This window comes from Calidris pugnax, unplaced genomic scaffold, assembly GCF_001431845.1.
Source record: "Calidris pugnax isolate Ruff unplaced genomic scaffold, ASM143184v1 scaffold103, whole genome shotgun sequence".
Taxonomy (NCBI): domain Eukaryota; kingdom Metazoa; phylum Chordata; class Aves; order Charadriiformes; family Scolopacidae; genus Calidris; species Calidris pugnax.
In genome coordinates this window covers 13099480-13119994 of record NW_015090990.1, presented here as the reverse complement: position 1 = coordinate 13119994, position 20515 = coordinate 13099480, and the positions used below count along the sequence as shown (strand labels likewise).

The 20515-nt window shown below is 45.9% G+C and overlaps 2 protein-coding genes across 9 annotated transcripts in view; one reads left to right on the top strand and one right to left on the bottom strand.

Moving 5' to 3' along the window:
- Nucleotides 1-1148: 1148 nt before the first annotated feature.
- IDH1 (isocitrate dehydrogenase 1 (NADP+)) lies at nucleotides 1149-14761 on the bottom strand. The gene is made up of 9 exons (XM_014954418.1): nucleotides 14623-14761; nucleotides 11570-11697; nucleotides 9898-10189; nucleotides 8099-8204; nucleotides 5360-5537; nucleotides 4828-4979; nucleotides 3585-3725; nucleotides 2646-2808; nucleotides 1149-2127 (listed from the first exon to the last, which is right to left on the bottom strand). Exons 2-9 carry the CDS (start codon nucleotides 11689-11691, stop codon nucleotides 2034-2036), a joined length of 1248 nt encoding a protein of 415 aa, XP_014809904.1. The 5' UTR covers nucleotides 11692-11697; nucleotides 14623-14761; the 3' UTR covers nucleotides 1149-2033.
- Nucleotides 14762-14880: 119 nt separating this feature from the next.
- PIKFYVE (phosphoinositide kinase, FYVE finger containing) overlaps nucleotides 14881-20515 on the top strand; it is a 65808-nt gene continuing 60173 nt past the window's right edge. For 5 of the 8 annotated variants that reach the window (XR_001413380.1, XM_014954413.1, XM_014954412.1 and 2 more), the window contains exons 1-3: nucleotides 15534-15648; nucleotides 18386-18567; nucleotides 20117-20296. Coding sequence is in view for 6 of the 8 variants with exons in the window: in XM_014954413.1 (XP_014809899.1) it covers nucleotides 18396-18567; nucleotides 20117-20296 (352 nt within the window). In the remaining 2 variants the exon portion in view is untranslated. Of the gene's footprint in view, nucleotides 14980-15533; nucleotides 15649-15921; nucleotides 15978-18385; nucleotides 18568-20116; nucleotides 20297-20515 lie in introns of those variants that run through there. The other 3 variants (XM_014954409.1, XM_014954410.1, XM_014954416.1) reach the window with 3 other exon arrangements.

Sequence of the window (20515 nt, the reverse complement as noted above, 5' to 3'; positions counted from 1 at the left end):
TGAGGGAGTGCTGGGGAAAAGTGATTGTATTAGTAGCAAAGGAGAAGGGAATGTGCCTTCTTGGAAGCTGGAAAAATACTGTTTCTTTCTCCATGGCAGAGCAAGGAGAGGGATGCTCTGTTCTTATGCTTCTCCCAACACAGAGACAAATGTTCCCGTTCCTCCTCAGAACTTCAGCAACTCCCATCAGTTCATGAGGACAGACTGTGTCTTGCTGTACTTTGCAGTTTTCTCCAAAAGATGGAAACTTTGTTGGTACAGAGGGAAAAGAGTGTCATCTGCAGTCAGTTAAATGCTACTACATTGCTCACACTTAACAGTATAGCTTAAGACATTAAAAAAAACAAACAACAAAAAAAGTAAAATATTTTTTAAAAGCCCCTTTCTTTATTTGTTCAGTTTCCTGAAAGGTACTAAGTGTTTTCTGGTACTCTAACTCCAGAAGCTGGGTAGGAGCCAGTAAATAACAGGGAACTTGTCAGAGGTGCTATTGTTGTGTAGCCTGTCTCACTGTGGCACAGTAATTTGAACTTCAGATGTCAGAGGCCAGGCAGGAATACAGATCTCCAGCTGTTCCTGATGATTGTTTCCATTGCTTCTATGGGTCAGCAATGGGACTGTTCTCCAGCTGCACTGCTTACACTCATCTGTGTGAATAACAGACTCCTGTGTTCCTTCATACCAAAGGCACAGTGACAGCTGCTAGCAGGTGTACAGCTGTATTTCCAATATATGCTCATCCCAAACCAAATGTTAATACCAGCTGATCGAGTCTAACCTTGAATGACCATCCTAACCACCACTTAGTAGCTAGTCAGCTGCAGGGTGAGACTTTGTCTCACATATAACCAACTTCCGATCTTTGTTGAGTTTCTATTAGTCCCAAAATAAAGTCTCAGTGGAATTGGTACCTTTAAGTTTAGTTCTTGTGCCCTACCTGATGGCACTTGATCCCTTACCGCCACATTACATTCACATCTTGCCCTGGATCAGAACAAATTAAAAATCTGCTCTAAGCAGGGAGAGATTATTTTGCGTCAGTATCACATTCCAACAGTCTGTCCCACCATGTACCAGAGTGTGCTGTACTGGAGTTTCAGGCAGAACTTCCCCTTATCTGCTAATCACACGAAGGCAAGAAACAGACAAAGAATGTTAGTTGGCTTTTATTTTAGCCTGAATTTAAAAAAAACAAACCACCAAACCACAAACCTATGGAAGGAATAGTTTTTCACAATCATAATCTGACTTGCTGTATCACACAACAGGAAGGGTAAGTAATAGCCCAGACAACTGCAGAGAAGTTTTGCACCTTTATGAATTGTGGGGAGGGGGAAGAGGTAATAGTTCCTATGCTTCACGTCCAGTCAGAAGAATATAACTAAATGCATGGCCTGCATTTAGACACTGCAGCACGGCTGTAGTAGGCTCTTAGCCTACAGGCCTTGTTTCCAGCATTTATTAAGTGCTTCTTCTCAAATGCTACAGTCCTGACTGTAGCAACGGGACCAAATCCCTTAGTATCAGGATACTAGACTCTGGTTGGCACTAAAAGATAAATTAGGTAAGAGAGGGGCTGCAGTAGAGCTGGCATAGCCCTTTGAGCTCACTTATACTCAGTGGAAGTACTGGAGAGATAAGGACGGTTCTGATTTCTAAGGTCTGTTGGACAGTAAGTCACCACTGGTTCAACCAGAGCTGTGACACAGACTGGCTTTCAGTCTGAGAGGAAGAGAGAGAAGAAACACAGAAGAACATGGAGACAAACTTGAAGTCTGCTGTGAATGACATGGCATTAGGAGCCAGACCCACATGGAACTTGAATACTATGACATTCAGCTGCTTAGCAAAAGTAAGGCCTAGCCCAGCAGCTCAAGGGGTTTAAGAAAACATGATCTTTTAAACATTTAAAAAAAGTGTACACTTTCATTTTTGTCTAGTATTTGAAATGTTACACGACAGAGTGTGATCTGGTGCCACTCTGGTGTAAGTAGGAGACACTTTGTTAGTGGAGCTCGAGTAGAAACCGTGCCTTAAAGTCTGGGCAGAGAGGCCAGCTTCACCTTCAAGTTTTCAGCAAGCTTGTCCATGAACTCAAAGGTGTTCAGGTAGTCAGAGCGCGTGACACTGAGTGGGGGGGAAACAAAACAAGGCAGACGTTAGTCATAAAGCCACTCAAATGCTCAAAGCAGGGGAATACTATTCAAAGAACTCTAAATCTTGCCTCTAAAACCAAGAGACTTATTTCTTACTCATCAGGCTGATGATTTTTGCCAAAAGGCTCCAGAGAAGAGGTAGCCAGATGGTATTTTGCAGTGAATTAAGTCTCCATCCTAACAAATGGACGGGGCAGGATCTGGCCAGTGTAGCCAGCCTGTCATAAAAGAAATCTTTGCAGTTCCTTTATTTCCCCCCCGGCCCATGCGTTTGGTACAATAGCAGGGACAGAGCAACCTAGACTAAGCTACTTGGGGCAAAGAGCATCTCATGTTCTGTTTGTACCGCGCTGGGTACAGATGACCCTGTTCTGCAACCAGATTCCCACAATTCTTCACCATACTGAAATAACTTTCTAGCAAACGCTGTTCAGAAACACCAAATAAAAAAGCCTTCTCCAAGCACAGCCGATTACTTCATACACTTACTTAGGCAGGCCTTTGATACAGGCAGCAAGGTCCTTCGTCATGAAGCCAGATTCAATGGTCTCAATGCAGACTTCTTCCAAGGCAACTGCAAAGTTCTTGAGGCTAGTGTTGTTGTCCAGTTTAGCTCTGTGAGCTAGTCCTCTTGTCCATGCAAAGATGGAGGCTGAGAGAGAACACTAGATTACTCTGTCCTTCTAGAACACCCTGGACATTGTTCTAAACTGTCATGTGGAACAGTAATTATTTTTTAGTATTAATAACACTGAAAACAGACAGGAAAAAAAAAAGATAGAAAATCTGATATGGGAAAGAGAAGACATCTTCTTCTAGGCATCCTTTTGTGCAATTCTAAAGAAAAGTAAACCCTAGGAAGTACTGTCTCTATCAATCTCTTTGTGCGTGCCACTTTATCTTATTTTGTTCCTACCTAAGTCAGAAAGAATGACCAGTGGTAGAACTCTGCAGCTGCACAGAAAGTTGTCCTTATGACAGAAGGGTGCAGTCGTCTTCCCGATATTACATAACACTCTGGTCCCTGTGCAATTGTAGAGGATTCTTTCCCTCATGTCCCATTCTAGATGCATTTACACTTAAAGTATGTACATGGTTTAGAGTGTGGCTGGGTCTTTTGAAGCATCAGGAAGAGAATTAAAATAAAAAACAATCAATCTAAACCTTAAGGCCATTGTGGCTATAAACCCATTGTTTGCTAAAGAGTGAGAGCATGTCAAGGCTAGGTTGGGTTTAGCTTATTGCTTACACTCACTCTATTCCAGCCTGGTTTTGCTCCAGGCTGCAGCTGTCTCCATGGAAGAAAAAAACCATTATGAACTACCAGTTTCATCACTCAGTGGTGTAATTCTCTGCTAACAGGATGCAAATGTTCTTACTCAAACCTGTTTTTTCATGTGTAGAGCAGGGCAGTGAAAAGCAGCTCACCAATGGGGTTAGTGGAGGTTTCCTGGCCTTTCTGGTGCATGCGATAGTGACGAGTAACTGTGCCATGAGCAGCTTCTGCTTCAACAGTCTTGCCATCAGGGCAGATCAGCACGCTGGTCATCATCCCCAGAGAGCCATAGCCTACCGAAAATACAGTTTAAAATAGTCAGTGTCTCCTTTGGACAGCCCCCTTAAGATTCCCTTAATCCACCCCATTCTACAATCCCCCTACATCCTCCCAGCCTTGATATGAGTACTCCTGAACAGCGGTGCTGCTGCTGCAACTGACTGGCTAGTTCTAGAACGTCAAAATAACAACTTGTCTGAAGAGAAAGTCCTACTGAACCATGAGATATAGAGATATATGAGATATGCAGGCATTCTGCACCATTTCAAGAAAATTAGTATTCTCACCTTACTTGCTGGACAGAATTTTACTGAAAAGGCCCAGTATGAGCACAAAGAATCCTAAAGAAGCAGTGTTGGGCTGCCAATTGCTATCTTCACTGTAGAGTGATAGGGAACAAACCCACTTCATATCAAGAGCATCTGCTCTAGTGAAAGGAACCGTGAGCTGGCAAATCAGACCTTCACATCACTTCTAACTGTAAGTTTCAGAGATCTGTGTCTTTGAAAGCTTCTTTGTTCAATAGTCCAACACACATCCTGTTCTACAGGAGGCAGTTTCCTGACATTACTTTAGAAAGAGCACATTACATAACGCCACACATCTTGCCCTTTGAGCTTCTGCATCCATAGCTGTTTTGACACCAGGCAGCTTGGTTATATAGGATTTTGATCAAGCACTAGATTGAGCACAGACTTTGATCTAGTCTGTAAAGTTTAACAAATCAATCTGTCTTTACACCTGACAAGTACCCTCAGGTCTTGAAGATTTCCTTGCCTGTAGAGCACCTGCCAGTATGCTCACCACCAGGCAGCTTAACTCAAGCTGTCAGTGACAGAATCCCAGCTCTCTGGGCACCTTCCATTAGAATGGAAAGCCTACCAGTCATTATGTTGGTAGGAACTGCCATCCAGTAAAGAAGTGCAACTACACAGTCTGCACTTGATGGAATTTCTTGTAAAAGTGAAATCAGAAATTCTTTGCCTGCCTGGTATGTCCATGGCCACAGGTTTGATGTGTTAAGTTCCGAGACCCAACACCACCTCCTGGGCCATTACACAAGATATGGAACAAAGTCACAAGAAACTGTTACTGAGCACAGAAAACATCTCATACCTTGTGCAACAGAGTCAGACTGCACATCCCCATCGTAGTTCTTGCAGGCCCAGACAAAACCTCCTTCAGATTTCAGGGCCTGAGCAACCATGTCATCAATGAGCCTATGCTCATACCAGATTTTTTTGGCTTCAAACTGGGATTTGTATTCTCTGCAAAACAAAAACCAGAACACCTTGACACATTGATAAAAACAGGGATTGCACAATTTGTGCGAGTAATAGTGCATAGTGAGGCACATAGAGGTAAGAGTTAAAAAAAAATAATAATAAATTGCATCCACTTTACTCTTTTCCTCACTTGATTTGCTAGGCCATTGCAAGTCTGCTTCAGAATCAGAGAGGAGCCCATAGAGAATCTGTGACACTGTCAGGACACAGGAGACTGCGACAGGGAAGGTGTACGGCCTCCCCAAAGCACTGCTAAGTGTCTGAAAGCACTGAATTAATTGTAGCAGCTCACGAGGCTGGAGAGGATGTTCCTGCTTCAGATTTACGCACTATGGTAGGAAGTACACAACTACCCTAGTTACCTGTCATAGATTTCTTGGAAGATGTCTTTAAAGCGGCCATCATATCTCTTCAGGATGGTGTTCTTGGTGCTCATGTAGAGGGGCCAGCCTTTAGACAGTGCCATTTGGAAGGAACTATGGGCAAAATCCTTGATAGACTGGTCAAGATTGTACATTCCCATGGCTACACCACCACAGCCTGTTAGCGGAGGAAAAACAGACAGCAATCAACTAGTTTTGGTTAAGGATTTGACAGTCTCCCCAAAGCATACTCTGGCAGGCAGGCTGGTGTTATCCCCTGATGTCTTGATATAGTTCTCAGTTTAAGGCTGGTTCTTTCAGGAGAAGATTCACGTTGTACGACCAGCTCAAAGCTCCAGCAGTCCTGTGATGCAAGGATAGGAAGGCGGTTTTGTTTTACAGCTAGGTACATCTTAATACTGTGATCTAATAACCCTAAGCAGTTTCTTCTTAATCCAGCCTAAGCAGCAAAACTGTGGCAGGAATGAGCACGCCTGAACTCCCACTAGCCAGATAAATAATACAGAGTATTTGTCTATCCAAGCAGCAGGCAGCAGTTTGGAGCAAGGGTCAGTCAAAGCTAGAAACGGGTTTGCTCCCTTCTTAAGTGCCTTGTACCTTCAGGCTTTGACTGCACTTCAGAAGTAACTCCAGCAGTTAGCTGCTTTGCCTAGCTCAGGTAAACAAGTCCCCACATGCATTCCTGCATCTTTTCAGCACACGTTTGGCCTACCCTCAGGTTTGTTTCACCTGCTCAGGCTCAATTCCAGCAAATTGTGGGAAGAACATGCTAGTCGTCTGAGAAGGCTCTGAGGAACTATGAACACTCACGTGACTTAGATTGTGTGATACAGATGTGCTAGCAGCCTGAATGGAAGTGCATTAAACTTACAGCCCAGCTGTAAGGGGAAAGCAACATTCAGATCATGTGAAAGACTGATCATGGGTGAAAGCAGGGTCTAGGACTTCATGAAAAAGCTTTGTCATCTTCAGAACACAGCTCTTTGTGTTTCCAGTGAAAAGTAGATACCATGCACTTAATTTCAAGCACCTCACTACCACCACCTCTCTAGTTTGTTGCACAGTGCCTTTATCAGGGATCTTTGTTCTGGAAACACCCTGTTGGTTTTTTTATTTGTTATTTTTTATTTTTGCAAATGCCCTTTCCTAATATCCATTTGTCCCTACTATATGGACATGCATGCAGAATGATGAGGACAAGCCAGAGGAGTTTTAATGTGCTTGCCAAGATAGCAAGGTCATTTAAAGTTGATAGTGGCAGGGAATGAAACTCCTGTTGTTACCAGCGAAAATACACTTTGTCCCCCTGCCTCCCTTAGTGAGTCAAGGACAAAACAGGATCTGATCAGCTACAGAGACTGTGTCCTATGAAGCAATGATTTCATACTTGCTGGAGGACAGCTACTAAGTTTTATTCAAATGTTTATTTGCATATAGATCAAAAAAAAACCCTTGCTGCAATCATATAATCCTACTGCTCACTATAATCTCTTGATTCAGTGTCAAGGTTGAACACATTAGTACAGCAACAGGACAAGCTTCCCTTATGCATTGTGGAGATATGCTGGCACAATGTGGGGAAGGGAGCTCCCCCAGAGCAACATCATTGATCTGCCATCTTTGCACTTCCTTGCTTGCTGATGCAACCCAGACCAGTGAATCAGACTGGCAGCTGGAGCTGCCAGATGTCTCCAATACAGGCTCACCGGTCATCAATCAAATGGAAACAGACTAGGACTGGCAGCAAAGCAAGTGAACACCAGAAGAAAGGCCGTACAAGAGATAGCAGAGATTTCATCTTCTGTGACCAAGAATTGCAGAGTAATCAAGCATTACAAACAAGGGTCAACATAGCAGTTTTGATACAGGTTTGCCAAGCCAACTGCATACAAACTAGGATTCTGTGGTTTACATGGATGTATTAGGTCTTTGTAGCTAGAAACAAAACATTGCATGCCCACATACATAGGTGACCATAAGGCTTCAAACCCTGAAGTGACCCCTTTGGTCACTCATAGGCAAGAGAGATGACTTCTGCGAGTTTTTCCCAAATCGCAACCCTAGGGAAACACCCTGGGCTCTAGTTACGTGTGTGTAATTGCCTTCATGCAAAAAAGCCCAGCAACATCAGGATTCCTCTTCCTGAGCCTAGCAATGTCTACAGTCAGCACAGCAATATTGCTAGTAGGGACACCAATACCTTTAGGACTGCATCTGTTAAAACAGTTAGAGCCTACACAGTCAGGAGCATCTTTGTCAAATCTCCTTTCAACTTTGCAGAGTAAGCATCAGTTCTCATTTCTATTAAGAAAAAGATTGCTTAATAAAGAAGGGTGCAAACCGCAAATGTACACAAAGCCCAGCAAGACAAACTATAACTAGAATTATACCTGAATTGTTCTCAAATACATCTCCCCTGGGGTCAAGCCCTGTTTATATGGAAAGTTTCCCTCTGATCAGAGCAAAACACACACATGCTGCTACCAGGGTCACAATACAAGGAGCAAGACAGGTGGCAAATGTTTGATATGCCTCTTCGATCCCAGGAAGATTTCAAGTAACTTTCAGTAATTCCTACATAAATGAAGAAGGACAAGACCTTCTTCTCCACTCTACCTCAAAGTCATATTTTAATATCACACAAATCTGACTGATACTTCAACGTGGAAAAACACAAAAAATAACAGTTTGAAATCACAACTTCGAGATAATACCTACTTTCAAAGTTATGGACCAGATATGTGACTGGTTTGCCTCCATCTGCTGGAGTGTAGGTCATCTCTACTTTTCCAGGCCCAGGTACCACAAAATCAGTTGCTCTGTACTGTTAAAAAAAATAAATAATTGCCGTGATGATTTTATCTATCAGGAGGACCAAACCATAAAAGACAACTCACATTTGGGAGGGCAGGGCACAGAAAAGCATAAGCAGTTGTACCAAAAAACTCCATTGAACAGGCTCTGTTTATTCAGCCATGTGGTCATCAGATTATTTTAATAGAGATGAGAAAGACAAGAAGTCAAGAGCCTGCTTGCTTCAGAAGAGATCTCCCTCTTTAAGGGAAAAAGCTTATAGATTCTAGGGCCCCATCAACTGGCAAAGTATGTATTTTTGCAGAAGCACTGAAGTTTCAAGGTCCAAAATATCCAGTATTGTGTGGTCTGTGAGTAGAAAGGCTCCTCTCCCTGCCTCATAAAAAGCCATTCATACAACTACTGATCTCATGAATAAGGGGGAATCACACAGACCTTAAAAAAAAGCCACTATTTCTATTCATCATCTGACATTTGAAAGGCCAATCTGTAGTAAGAGTTCTTTGAATTCTGTAAATGGGTACACATTTTGCTCCTCTGAGCTACCCAGACTCAAAAGAAGAGGCAACATGCACCTCAAGTTTTTAAAGTGTCTTATATTCCCAGCTGCCCAGAATAGTACTATTTAAGGCTATGTTTCCTTGAAATTCATCACCCTTCTTCATGTAGTTTCCCTCCTACTGAGCACACTAGTTCCTTGAGCTGTTCTAAAGTTACAGCAGCATCTTGCTCACATGTCCTTTACGTGCTCTTATATTATTCCTTTCACTTTAATCTCATACTTTGGCAGGGTTTCAATCCTCCCCCTTAATCCATCATTTCCTATTATTATTTTGACCTTCTCATTTTTCAGTAGAGTTAAGGATGTTGTACCCCATTCTTTTTAGTGTCAATTATTTTCCTCTTGGAAATTTATTATTTTACCTTCCCACTAATCTTATGCCAACTAATCTTATGACTTGCCCTCAGTTTGTGGGTTTACCCATCTATTTAAGCACTTGGCTCTTCTAGAAGACTTTTATTTCGTAGTGTTTTGCTGCTTTACAGCGCATCATTACCCATAGAGAACAGTATGGCTGATTCTTGTCCTCTGGGCTACCCAAAGGCCACTACACTGAGTGCGCTGCTAGGGCTTTCTGTGGTCTTGCACCACCTCTGCCAGGAGAGTTCTGATAAAGGATATTTCCCTACTTTGGTAGGGAAACACAGCCTGATGTGCCCAGTATGAATACCAACTCTGCAAAAGTGCTGTGTAAGTAAGCAAACAAACAAAGAAAACAAAACCACACCCACACACAGAAGGCAACTTTGCCCACTTCTTAAAAAAAAAAAATAAATTAAAAAAATCACTCAGATCACTCACTCAGATCCACACTTGCTGCAAGCAATGTTTGCCCCCAGAAAGTTGTTCTGAGAAGCAAGAAGATGGGCAGCTTAAAGGATATTTTCTAAAGACATTCTGTAGAGGTGAAGAAAAGTAACTTAGAGGATATATACCCTGTGTTTACATACAGACCTGTCTAATCCAAGCACAGACCCCTGAAGGCTGTTTATACAGCTACAATGTCCAAGGAAGAGAGGCATGAACCACGTTCTCCCACACTTAGACATCACGCACAGTGATGTCTAAGTCTTTTAGCTCTATACCAGTCAGGACTAAGCCTGTTCAGATAAACAGAGGGGTAACCACTGAAGTGACTCACTTGATCACCATATGCATGACGGCCAATGACAATGGGTTTCACCCATCCAGACACCAGCCGGGGAATGTTCTTGCAGATAATAGCCTCCCTGAAGACAGTGCCACCTAAGATGTTTCTAATTGTTCCATTAGGAGACTTCCACATCTGCTTCAGCTTGAACTCCTCCACTCTTTTCTCATCAGGAGTGATGGTTGCACACTTTATGCCAACATTGTACTTCTTTATGGCTTCAGCAGCTTCCACAGTTACTTTATCATTTGTAGCATCACGATGCTCAATGCCCAAGTCATAGCTGTAAAAAACCCACAAAGATGGTCAGAACTGCCCAGGACATTTATTTGTGCCCAACAGGAAAGAAACCAGACCCCATATGTGCCTGTGAGTGTAGTTCCAGCATTCTGCCATAAGTGAAATTATCTCTCTTCCAGTGCAAATGCTGCTGGAGTGGAAGAAAACAGAGGGTCACGTACTGATACTTCTGCTGCTGGCAAGAGGTTGGAGAAAGGACAGCTACAGTTTATGGCTGAGGCTCTCAGCCAGCATGGGACATAGCCAGTATCTCCTCTGCCTTCCCTTCTGAGTTTTCAGTCTGGGATTCTAATGGTGTGGAGTAGCACAATCCCCAGATGAATATGGGCCTTTATTTCAAACCCCTTGTGCTGAGGGTTCTGGCTTCCTTCATACACTGAGCTTATGAAACTACACTAGGCTTCAAATGAAAAAGTGCTTTGACAATGGACCCACAATCCTATTTTGGCAGCAAAACCGCCAATATTCCCCTCAAACACACAGAGGAAACACGTTTCCCACACTCACAGTTTTAATAGCTTTTGGAGAACAACGGGTGCCCAGCATGGGACAGCCCTGAAGCATAGCCAGCTGTACATGAATCCAGCCATTGTGCTGCCTCAGCCAGGGGTCCACTTTCCCTCCTCCCACCCCTCATTGAAAAGGGATGTTCTCCAGACCGTGTGTATGCATTATGTTGCTGAGTTCCTGTTTGCTTAGTTCTCAACACCAGCAAGCAGAAAGCCTGATGTAGGTGGCATACAAATGACTCAAGGAGCAATGGAAGAGGTCAGACTTGTGGGTTTAATAGTGGCAGATACCATTGAAAACCTCTGTCCACATGTCTACGAGCAATGCAGTTGGATACTTCTCTAATAATTATAGCTCAGTGGTTAGAAAGGGAAGAGATTATTTGTTCTGCTTGATCAGATGCTGTAGATAGCATGTCCCTTTTGCCACACCAGCTGCTAGTATTTGCTTTTTCCAGAAGGGAGTGTCGGAGTACAGCCTAGGCTTGGGGAATAATTGCAACAGTTAGCTCACACTGCCAGCAGCCGAGCTCAAGCTTACAGACATCAGGGCAGAGCCTGTGCCCTACAACCATACTTTTGCCCTTTAGGTAGATCTTCAAGCAGAGACGGCAAGAAGCCATAAAACTGCTCAGAGTCCAGAGGTGCTAGGCTTCAAGTCAGGGAGGGCCCTTAGGTAACTTAACCAGGGGAAGCTGCTGGGAACTTTACCAGTATAAAAAGGGCTAGTTAGCTTCTCTGCACTAGTGCAGGAGGAGCTATATGGCTCTCAGTGCTAAGTGAAACAGGATCAATGCCTAATGACACATGCAAATTGCAGTACAAAGTGGCTGTGTGTCATAAAGAGCCATTACCTGTGCAAATCCAGATCTACGTATGGAAAGATCAGCTTTTCTTTAATCAGCTCCCAGATGACACGGGTCATTTCATCTCCTTGCATCTCCACAACGGAGCCTCCATGGATTTTTTTAGACATCTTGAGCTGCAATAGACATAAAAAACCCAATCTAAGTTAAGAACTGCCAACACACATCACCAATACATGTATCCTGCATTTTTGCGACACAATTAGAAGAGAACTACTAACATAGCATGCAGGATCTCTCCTAGAAGTCTTGAAAAGAGCCACCGTTTATCCATAGTTCCATGCTAACTAGTATTTTTCTTAAAGCCCCATCTCCTAGGGAGATCTATCCAAGGATAAAAATAAAGGTTAATATCTGAGATTTAAGGGTGCGTGTTTTAAGTGCGTGAGCTTTAATTATGGTTGTAGAAGAGAATTTGAAAGCACAACCACACTCTTTCCCCAAATTCCACAGAAAGAGATGGGAGCTGTTTATTTTCAGATTTCATGAGTTCTATTTCAGTTGCCTGTTTTCCCCCCTTTTTTTCTGAAAAACAGGGGTTAATGGCATTATTTTAATTCCATATTGCTGGCACTATTAAGATTAATACATTGTCAACTTCTTTAGTGGCTTCCTTCCCTAGAAAGGAAGGAAGGAAAGAGGTACAGAAATCCAACGGCCACATCAAGAGTACTTTCTCCTGGCAAGCTTTAGTTCTGCTGTTAAAATAAACATTGGACAGGTTTGTTTTCTGCATGGAACACAGGTTTCCCAAGATATTTGTTCACAAAGCCTCAAAAAAAATAAACCCGAACTCTGCCCTTCTATTTGCACTTTGTTCCTTGACAAAAGCCAACCCTGCAAGCCACTGAAGTGCTCTAACACAGTGCCCTGCTTTCTAATAGCCACAGTTTCTCAGTTCTCAGCTCTGATTATGCAAGAGCTATGACTTGGCAAGTTCCTCCTCCCAAGACAGCCCGGTTCTTGTATTCAGCTGTTGGGATAGTACAGTGAGACACCAAGCCCTCGTGTCTGAGGTTGCAGTCTCAGATACCAAGGTCCTTGAATGGCTTTATGCAGAATGAGGGGTCCTACTGAACACAGAGTCTATTCATCTAGATGAAGTTATTCTGAGGTATAAAGTTTGCAGTGCAAGGGCCCCAGGTTACAAGCATATGAGGAGACTGCTCCCCAGTTAATTTTTTTTTTTGTTATTTAATTAAACTAACTTGTGCTGTACTTCCAAAATCCAATCCATTAAACGTTTTTAGTCTGGGAAGAGAATAAACTTACTAAGCTATGTTCTAACTACTGCATCAAGCTTTTCCAAACTTTTTAAAAACCAAAAATAATAAAAAAAGGCGAAATTAGGTTGTGCATTACGGAGACTCAAGCACATAAACTTGAAAAATGAACTAGTCCAAGGCACTCCTGTCCCAAAGAAAGATAATATCTTGGCTTATATTAGGCCTCTTTAGTCCTCATGGAAAACTTGAACTCCACATGACCACTCTGTCTGAACTCAGTTGATTTATGCAAGTATTTTGGCCTGATTTTCAATTGTGACTATCCAAATATGGACTATATCACACACCCGTAGCCTAGGGACAGGATTACTACCCAGGAGACTTCAGTTTTGCTTTTGGGGCTTACACAGTCCTAGAAACAGCCTGATTCATTTAAATCAAAATGTACATAGACACCCACCCACTGTCACTTGTTTAGTGATTTGGTCCCTACTTAAATAAGGCAAATCAGACTATGTCAGTCACAGCAAAAGTTTCTGCAAAGCTGGCTTCAGACCTCTAACGGTGCCGTGTCACATGGGGAACACAAGGAAACATCCCCACTGGTATGTGGAAACAGCATCATCTTAAACAACTCTGATGGTATCCTTCATGTTTATCTGATCATGGCCCCAGTACTTTTCTCCTCCTCAAACACTGATGTCCCCAGTTTCTCTAGGTACAGGACTGCAGTAGCATCCCTCTTCTGTGTACCAGTCAACAAGTCAAGAGGTTCCTCTAGAGAGTACACATTCCCTGGAGTTCAACTCTTTCTGTCACTCTTTCTCTTTGATTTTATGCTCTCCAGAACTGCCAAAAGTTAACAAGGTCTTTCTTCTACAGCAACCCTTCTTTAAATACACTTAACCCAGGCATTTAGCCAAGGCAGCTTAGAAGAAACATGGTGAATTTCCAAATACCCCTTGGTCCTCAAGAAAGACTCGGGGCCTACAGTCAATAATTAACTATTGCAACAACTCCTTAATTCAAATTTACAGGAGAACCCTTCAGATCAAGTAGGCTCCCGGGCAGAGCAGTGCAGATCGTTGTCTCTAACCGAGATCTTGCCTGTGCTTGTTTTTCGGCTGCGTTGCCCTCCATCCACGCCCACCCCTGACGAGGCGATGCCGGCAGCCCAGCTCCTCCAGCACAGGTAGGATTTGCCGACCAGGCCGTGGGCTGCAGCCGGTGCCACAAGGGAGGCTGAAATCCAGGCACCGGCTCCTCCTGAGCCAGGCGCTGCCGGGCCGGGCCGGGCCGGGCCAGCCTCCGGGGCGCTCCCCCAGCCCAGCAGGGCTGCCCCGAAATAGCGAGGGGCCCTAAACGTAACTGGCATAAGATGACACCACCGACTATTAAGAGACATCTGGACTGTGAGGAGAGAAAGCCCAGCCCCGGGCCGGGGAAGCCGAGTACGGGCTGCAAGCACTCCCTCAGCACCCGGGGCGTCTACGGCCGTCCCTGCGGCGGGAGCGGGTGCTGGGCGGGCAGCGGAGCTCCCGCTCCGAAACACCAGAAAACATCAAAAAAAAAGCACTTAAAACACAAAGGCAGCCTCTCGGGGCCCCTCTGCAGGGCGGGGGACGCCGCGCCCGAAAGGGGAAGGACAAAGGGCGCGGCCCTCCGGACTGCGGTGCGGTACGGTACGGTACGGTGCGGTGCGGTACGGTGCGGTGCGGCCCCGGCCCCGGCCCCAGCCCCGGCCCCAGCCCCGGCCCCAGCCCCGGCCCCAGCCCCGGCCCACCCGCCAGGCCCCAGGGCGCTGAGCCCCGTTACCTTCAGTTAGCGCTGGTCCGGTTCTCACGGCGATGCAGGGCTCTGTCGAGTGCGGGGCCTTTTATGGAGCCGCGCCCCCGCCGCCGCCCGGTCCCGCCCGCCCGGCACGGTCCCTCCTCCCGGCGGCGGGGCGGTGCGGGGAGCGGCTGCTCGGCCCTGGCCCGAGGCGCTCTCCGGGCGGTCCGTGGCGGTGCTCGCCCCGCCGGGTCTCCCCGGGTTTGCCTGCCGATGCCTCCTTGTGAGGAGGCCGCGGCAGCACGTACCGCACCGCGGCCGTTCCGCCGGGCCAAGCAGCCGGCAGCGCGGTGGCCTGCCCGCCGGGCCGGGCCTTTTCCGCGCTCTCCGGAGACAGCCGCAGTAAGTGGCCTGCGCCGCCACAGGGAAGCCGGTTGGCGCTGGCCGGCACGAAGGCCTGGGCGCCGAGGGGGCTCGAGTGTGCCCGGGCTGCTGGAGCGGGCCCCGGGCCGGCTGTGCTGGCCTGCCCCCGGCCGCGGGGTGCCGGCGGAACCGCTGCGCAGCCCAGCCTAAGGGATATACGCGGGCACGGACACGTTTGCTGGCGCCGAGGCGGCCACGTCGGCACTACTGCCGCCCGGGAAGCGGGGCTTCCCGCCCTGAGGGGCCAGCGGGAGCTGGGGAGTGGGAACCGGGGAGGAACCCCAGGGGCGCACACCCGCCCACCCGGGCTCCCTCTGCTGCCAGGCTGGCGACGGGTCCCGCCGCCCGGGAGGAGCGTCCCGGCAGCGCGCAGGCGGAGCGCAGTGAGGGGGCGGGCGGGGCGAGGGAACACCGCCTCAGGGGCCTGGCCGGCGGGTGCATCGGTGCAGAGCCTCGATTGGCGATGCCTCGGCGAGGAGCGCCGCCATCGGCGGGCGATTGGGCAGGGCTGGCGGCAGCGCGGCGGGTTGCTAGGGGCGGGCCGGTGCGAGGCCGGGCCGGTGCGGGCGGGGGCAGTGAAAAGAGGCGGTGCCGCCCTGGGCCTGCGCCCCAGCACCCCGTGCCACCGCTGCCAGCCGCGGGGAGCAGGTGAGGACGGCTCCTCCGGGAACGGGCGATCCCACCTGGGCCTGCTGCAGGGGCTCCGCGGGGTGTGTGAGCCCTCTCTGTGGGGCCTGGCCCGGTCCCCGGTAGTGGCTGCCGGTGGGCGCTCCCAGGCTGGCCCGGAGGTCGTTGCGTGGTCGCTGCCTGCGAGCAGCTCCCCTCCGCTTCCTGCCTGCCCCCTCGCAGCTGATCTTCCGGGTCCGCCGTCCCAGGCGGGTGCGTGTCTGTGGCGGGGGAAGGCGATAAGGGCGTCCCCTTGACAGAAGGGAAAGCCGAGCGGCCCGCCCGGCTCCGGTGCAGAAGTTGGACGTGAAGTGTGTCTTTGTGTCTGTGTGTGTCGAGCAGTTATGTTTAAATTGTGACCGCTCAGGTTGTAACCCCCGGGGTGTGTTAGCCAGGTGCCCGTGAGTGACATCCTTCTAATGGCTGAGAGGTTTGGGATGTTTTGTGGGGTGCGGGATGTCATTCTGTGTGCAGCTGCTGGGAGTGTGTGGAGGGTCACACCCGTACTGGTGCTCTGTGTTTTGCTGGTACCGAGTTGGTGATTGCTGAAAGTGTTGCAGCCTGAAGTGGCTCTAGATATATCCCCTGTGGCTGTTAGGTCAGGATCCTGAGGAGGATGTAGGCTGGTTTTGTGCATGTTGGCTGATACGTTCACCCTTTGCTTTCTGATTTTCCACAACGCACAAGTAAGTGACTATTTCTCTGTTTCCTGGTGTATCTTCCTTTTATTGGGAGAAGTACAGCACTTTAAGGAAGGGTGATACACTCCATAGCAAGTGTGTTGTGCAGCATAGGCGTTTCTGGAGGTAGTGCCAAGTACAGTGTTCATTTCTTCAGTCTGTTTTAATTAGACCATTACTGCTGTCACAGAAGCAATTACTGTATATTTGTTTGGCCCTTGAAGCTAAAGTTTATTTCTTCAGAATCATATATATGAGGTATGCAAGTTCAGAGACTTCCTTGGTTTTGTCTTGTTGGGCTATGGCCAGTTGCTGAGAAATGAACATAGTTTCCTGTAAAACTTCTGGTTGACTTCCTAACAGCATTTTTAATGTGGTAGTGTGTGTGGGAGGACAGCCCTGTCGTATGTTCAACATTTAAAAAACAAGTTATCAGTTGCCTTAAGTATTGAAGAAACAATTCCAAACTTACCTGAAGGTATTTTCCATGAACTCTGGTGTTTAAGAATGTTAAATCAGCTGTTGTTGGAATAATATTGCTGACATGCACAACAGCAGAAAATACTGTGAGTTACAGGGGAAAGGGATGCAGAAGCATTCCAGACTAAAGACTCAACCTTATGTAAAAAACCTGCCTGAAGTTTCCCTTGAAACTTTGTGAATGATGTCTCTTTGTTTTCTTTCTTAAGGATATGTGAATATCGGGAGAAGCTCTGAGCTAAAGGTGGTTACTTATACAGAGCAACAAGCAAAAGTCCACTGAGAAGTCATATGATTCACTCACAGATACCATCTTTTGTGCGTTTGTCGTAGGAGTGGTCAAACCTTGCCACGTGAGCTGCATGCAGCTTGTCAGCACTGCCAGTGTCACTTGTCTACTGTGTGGCTTCTCTCTGGACTGCATAGGTCTTTAGTGTGGCTTCTCAGAACGTGGAAGAAAATGTTCTAGTTGGCAAAACATGCCTGTAGATTCTAAGGAGCAGTTGTGGAAACTGGTATTTCGTAAAGTAGCGTGTATCAGCTGCTAAGCAGGAAGTACTCATACAGGGTTTTGATCCTTGGCACAGGTAAAAGTCAGCTGCCACTTGCAGATTCTGTCAACTCCCCATGTTCCTGCTCTGTCAGACGTTTCACTAAGTCTTGTTTAAACAAAGATGAAGGTAGCCTAACAGGCTAGAAGTGCCGGCTTAGTGAGGTGGGGTGGAAGACATCAGGTGTGTATTGAGGTTAAAGAATATGGGCTGTGGGAGAGCATGACTCTTGGCCATATGAAGCGTTTGGTACAGAGCAAGTAGGCTTAACAAGTATGGCTTCCCCCAATATAGAATGTGGTTTGGTTTTTTTATTTGTTTGTTTGTTTTTCCTTAATGCAGCTACTTTTGAAAACAAGGAAATCTGGAAGTGTTAGATATGACAACAAATAAACCAGAGTTTGAGTTACTTTTCTGGTAACTTGCACAAGGTCCTGTATTATAGCGCAGAGGGGAAGGAAGCAGTGTGCCACCATACTTAATGTTTCAATCCTGCTTTAGTTTGCAGTTCATTCTATTTCACATTCTGAAATTAACTAAACAGCAAGTAAGTCTTGTGCTTGCTCAGGTGTGCCTGTCTTCAGTTTCCTTGTTACAAGGGCTGCAGAAGTCACAGCATTGACAGCTCTTCTCTTGAGCTGAGGTTAAAACTTCTTTGTGATACGCGTGCAGAGTCTCCATTTGAAAATTTCAAGTTCCCATAAAACAGCAACTGGAGTGTGTAGTCAGGCAGTGTAGTGGCTGTTTACTTACTTTGATTGCTCTGGATGTTTAACTAGGAGCTCTGAATTGCTCTCTGTGGAGAGATGCTGATCTCTTGCCAATGACTAGGCAGGGGACATGGGCTCCTAACTCTGGCACTCTTGACGTGTGCTAATAGCTGATGTCTATGGTCGGTAGGGTGAGTGTTCCCCTTTTAGCATCTAACGAAACACCTCCTCCTCAGTTGACTGAAGATGTTCTGTTTCACCACCTTGTGTGTAATGCATGATGCTCAACTCTTTCCAGGGCACGTGAAATGGCCGCAGATGACAAAAGGTCTCCGACATTGGACTCTACCAGTGAAATACCTCATTCTCCTAGTAGTCCGTCTCATCTCACTCACTTCAAACCCCTGACTCCTGACCAGGATGAGCCTCCTTTTAAATCAGCCTACAGCTCTTTTGTAAATCTCTTCCGTTTCAGCAAAGGTAAGTGCTTGGAGGAATGTGTGTATGTGGATTATGTGTGCTGTCTGTTTTATTGATGCCTTCTGCTGTCACATAAACTTGTAAAAACACCTTTGAATATAACAGCATAATGCCAGATGACTGGACAAATGGATGGTGAGTCAGTTCTTTTGTGAGGGGTGTTGCATCTTGCTTTTGTGTGATGTAGTAGAGCTTTTCTGTGGGAGAAGATAGCCGCATCTTGCAGCTAAAAATCTCTGGCTGCCCATGAAGTTAGCACAAGTTCGCCAGTTAGCAAATAGTGTTGTGTAGGTTCTTAGCTGGGCATCTGGGTTTCCTTTGCCTGTATGAAGTTTTTGGGGCTGAAAGCAGGAGTAATGCTCTGCCAGTCTATGTGAACAAAACGTGTGCCTGTCCTCCCAATGCATGTTCTTACTCCAGACTTCCTCCCTTCCTCACCTTCCTGTGCATCTTGTACCTTCAGTTGGCTGATAGCTGAGCTGCAATAAATCAGTGTATTTATAGGAAGTCCACCCTTAATTTGCGTGGCTTAGGTGTTCCCCATCAAGAGGTCTGAAGTGTGGTGAAAGTTTTATATATTAAAAAGTACTACTTGATGTTGGCCTTTGTGCTACACGTATTGTGAACCACTTATATTCTCAGCAGGCAACCTCTTAAAGAACTATGTGAGGTTTTTCTCCCTCTTTCGTTTCAAAGAAATATACTGCAAAGAGCGGTGAACGAATGCGCCTTGGTTTTGTACAAAAACTGGGTATCTCCTTCCTGGAGGTGGCAAACTGGTCAGCTGCTTTTGTTTAGTCTGTTCCTTATCCAGCTCTGTTAAGCATACTTCTGCAATGTTTGGGGTTTTGCTTTTTGCATAAACAAACTGATCTGTTCTGACTCTTATTAAGCAGAATGAAAAATAATTATTTGGTATGACTGCTATTAGTTTGTGTGGTAGAATACCACCTGTCATCATTCATTTATTGAAAGTATCATAAGATGTTGTCAATTTCTTGTCAATTCACTTGTTTGTCTCTGACAAATGTAGCTGGAGTCAGCAAAGCATTGTGTTGAAAGAATGGAAAAACAACCTTGAAACAGCACATAAAGTGAGCATGTTGCTGGAATCATTTGGAACCTGTCTGTACTTGATCCTCTTCATGGAAAAGGGTGGTTTATTAAATGCCGTGGTAACTTTAATGTGGCTTCAGTGCTGGCTTCTAACATAACTGAAAAACTCTTTTCAGGGCAGAAGCTGATAATCCATATAGCTATTCCATTTAGCAAGAATTACTCATGCTTATTGGTTTGTTTATTTAGACACTTTTCCCATTAGGGATAGTTATGAAATAGCCTGAGCCTTGACAGACAGGTTCTACATACTGATGTGTTTCCATGTTTTGTACAGTACTTTTCAGACAAAAATTTCAAGTATTTTGTTACGTATAATTATGATCCAAATGAGCTACTTATATCAGGTTTTTTTTACCCTTAGTTCTGCATGCACTACTGTTGTTCTTTATCATGTCTGAACAGTTGGTTTGTTGCTTTTTGTCAACTCTAGATGATGCCAGGCTTTCATCCCCGGCAGAGAGAGCGGAGGCAGGACAGAGTGATCAACAAGCATTGAGCAGTGGCTGGTCCAGTCCCCAGCATCCCACCAGGGCTCAGTCACTGAGGTCACCGGTTTCTTACAAAAAACAACTGACTGGTGAGCTGCAAAGAAGATCTTCTACAACTCTGGGTAATTCCAGCTTTTTGTATGTTGTACTCAGCTTTTTGAATCTTGTAACTGGTCTGGGATGCTTTAGAGTGAAGTGGAAGGAGGTGAACAAAGGTTTGTTGACTGACTAGATTAATAGCAGAATTTGGTATCAGGCTACACTGCTTCTGTTGGTGAGGTTGCACTTTAACCTCAGAAGCACACTCCTTCCACCTTTCTTAGTGTTCCAGGACACTGCTG